At 33.2% G+C, this 2,740-nt stretch overlaps 1 protein-coding gene across 1 annotated transcript in view; it reads left to right on the forward strand.

The window, feature by feature from the left end:
• The first annotated feature begins 873 nt into the window (after window positions 1-873).
• Window positions 874-2,740, forward strand: part of LOC107738891 (mitotic checkpoint serine/threonine-protein kinase BUB1 beta-like) — an 18,709-nt gene continuing 16,842 nt past the window's right edge. Inside the window, exons 1-2 of the mRNA XM_016550795.1 lie at window positions 874-995; window positions 1,199-1,254. Coding sequence (XP_016406281.1) covers window positions 1,214-1,254 — 41 coding nt within the window. The 5' untranslated portion in view covers window positions 874-995; window positions 1,199-1,213. The remainder of the gene's footprint in view (window positions 996-1,198; window positions 1,255-2,740) is intronic.

Raw genomic sequence — 2,740 nt, forward strand, 5'->3', positions numbered from 1 at the left:
CACACACACACACACACACACACACACACGCACGCGCGCGCGCATATAGTTTTAGTCCAATGCGATAACTTTAACTAACACTGGAAATCATCTGAATGACCAGAACACAACGTTATGGTTAAATGCGGGTAATTACAATTACAATTATTAAACAAGTTTTCTTGTTCAAGAACAAAATTCTCCTCACCTAAACGAGAACGCATACCAACGGTTTTTGCAACGGTTATATATTTAAATATTTATGACGTAATACAAAATCAGCCTATCAAATGAATGCTCTCAATTTATCAATGAGTATTTCTTATTATAATTGTTGTTGTTGTTCTTGTAATAATAATAATAAAAGCTATATGACCACCAATATCATCATATACATATACTGATATCATCCAATAAATTTAACTTCTGTACCATACTTTTATCGCTCAATAGAGAAACGTTTAGCGTAAAAGTTTTTATGGAAACAGTTTGAGATGGATTTAACTCTCACAACAAACCAATAGGAGGCAGTAGGTACAAGGCTTGCTTAGAAAATACAAAGCTATAGGAGTTGCCTTTATGCTTTTACATTTTTATAGAACACGGTCATTGTTTATAAATAAAATATGAAATGTAAAAATAGTTTTAAGCCATACCATGTAACTTTATGTAGGGCTATTCCGCATTAATAAAGGGTGTTTATTGTTATGTAACTTTTATCAAGTCCATCCAGACTTAACTGTGTTTACTTTCTTCTTTATGAAATATCTCATTGAAATCCAAGACCAAGATCTTTATATACACACAACGAAAATAAAAAATGCATTACGCGTAGAGCGTATTACGCGACGTGCTGAGGAACGTCAGTTCCTACGTCATAGTCACGTGGTAACATTTGAAATTAAACCTCGAATCGCACAACAACAACAACACTACTGTACTGTCAGCAAACAGCATATTGGAAATATTATTCAAGCGAACTGCGACGAAACAGGAATATTTTATGACTTTCGGAGGTATAGTCGTGACTTTTACAACTTATAAATGTAATACAGGCGCTACTATAATGTTTTGACGGTTTGAACATGATTAGCTAGCAGCTGTAACGTTAGCTGTAGACTGACAGTTAATGAGTATTAACCCAAGCGCGTTATATCTAGTGTTTGGAGTACAAACAAGCTTCCAAGCAAACAACCATGTTGTATTGTTCAAATCACAGGTAACATCGCTCAGGATGTCTTTAGAGTTAGAAAAACTGTCGACTCACAATTGGAGGTAAGAAATGAATGCTAAAGCTAATGAATATCGTTATGTTTTTACTGTTGTGACTTAAATGTCTACCAATTTGAGCCGCCCTATTTGCAAATATTATCCATTGACAGCTAGTTAAATTACAGATTTGGAAAATCTAGCTAATTTGGAACTGACATTCCAGAATCTGGTATTTAATAATGTTATCAAAAAGTTAGCGCAAAAACAGTATTTGTACATTGTTCATGAAACATTTTTTTCACATTTTTAAAATGTTACTACTTGTTTTAGAACGTTCAGAGAGAACATTCAAAAGTAGCGTTCCCATAATATTTGCAAAATTATAAAGTGCAGTGTTCCCTTAAAGAGAGAGTTCACCCAAAAATGAAAATTCTGTCATTAGTTGACGGTAGCCATTGACTTCCATAGTATTTTTTTCCATACTACGGATGTCAATGGCTACCGTCAGCTCTTGGGTTACCAGCATTCTTCATATTATTATCATATTGTGTGTCCAACAGAAGAATTAAACTTATACCGGATTTGAACAACTTGAGGATGAGTAAATGATAACAGAATTAACGTTTTTGGGGGGAACTATCACTTTAACGTTTACATACCCCAGAAAGAAAAGTTTTTTTAACACTTATATGCAATTGGGCATTTTGAACTTTTAGAGAATATTCAGAAATAAAGTTTTCATAACTTAATGGACCCTTTTCACAAGACTGATGACTTAATGACTTAATCCTCAAGTTTTTCATATTTGTATTTTTTTTTTTTAATGTATGTACATTTATAACACTATTCTTTGTATTATATTACCTTTGCATTAAATTGCAAAAAAACTAGTTAACGCTAATGCGAGGGTGTTTCTAATGCAGCGTCTATGGGAGGGACAGTACATTTGACATTGTGACTGCCGTTTTCAGTCTCTCTCAATTTTTTCCCTTTTATAGAACTATCGTTTTTCTTTTGCTATTTGAGCAAATGGGAATGCAAAAATATATATTTGTGGTACTCTCCCATTCACTGCTCTTTAAGTTAACCCAGCTATGACGACTTCTGCTGCTGAGAAACCCAGAAATGTGAAAAACGAAGAAAAAATAAGGTCGATTGGACTGTTAACAAAATGCTCTTAGAACATATACTGGGATAGAACTAGTGCTGCTGTTAATGGGCCAAACTGACTCAGCTATTGGCTCGTAATGGCCAAATATCATTCCATATATCTAGGCCTGTCACGATAACAACTTTTTGTTGTGCGACATACTGCCCCATAAATAATTGCGTTAAGCGATATTATTGTCATTTTAAGACCATTTTATGTTAATGTATAATCATAATATAACAGTATAATAATGCAAGAAGGCCTACACACTTCCAAATGACAACAAACATGTCATTCTTAAGAATATTTAGATCATGGAAATGAAGTATCAAAATATTAGATACCTTAAAAAACTTGAATAAATAGTAAATATTTTCTAACAAAAAGTGCAAAGTAACA

This window comes from Sinocyclocheilus rhinocerous, unplaced genomic scaffold (assembly GCF_001515625.1).
Source record: "Sinocyclocheilus rhinocerous isolate Xijiao unplaced genomic scaffold, SAMN03320098_v1.1 scaffold2420, whole genome shotgun sequence".
NCBI classification, from domain to species: Eukaryota; Metazoa; Chordata; class Actinopteri; order Cypriniformes; family Cyprinidae; genus Sinocyclocheilus; species Sinocyclocheilus rhinocerous.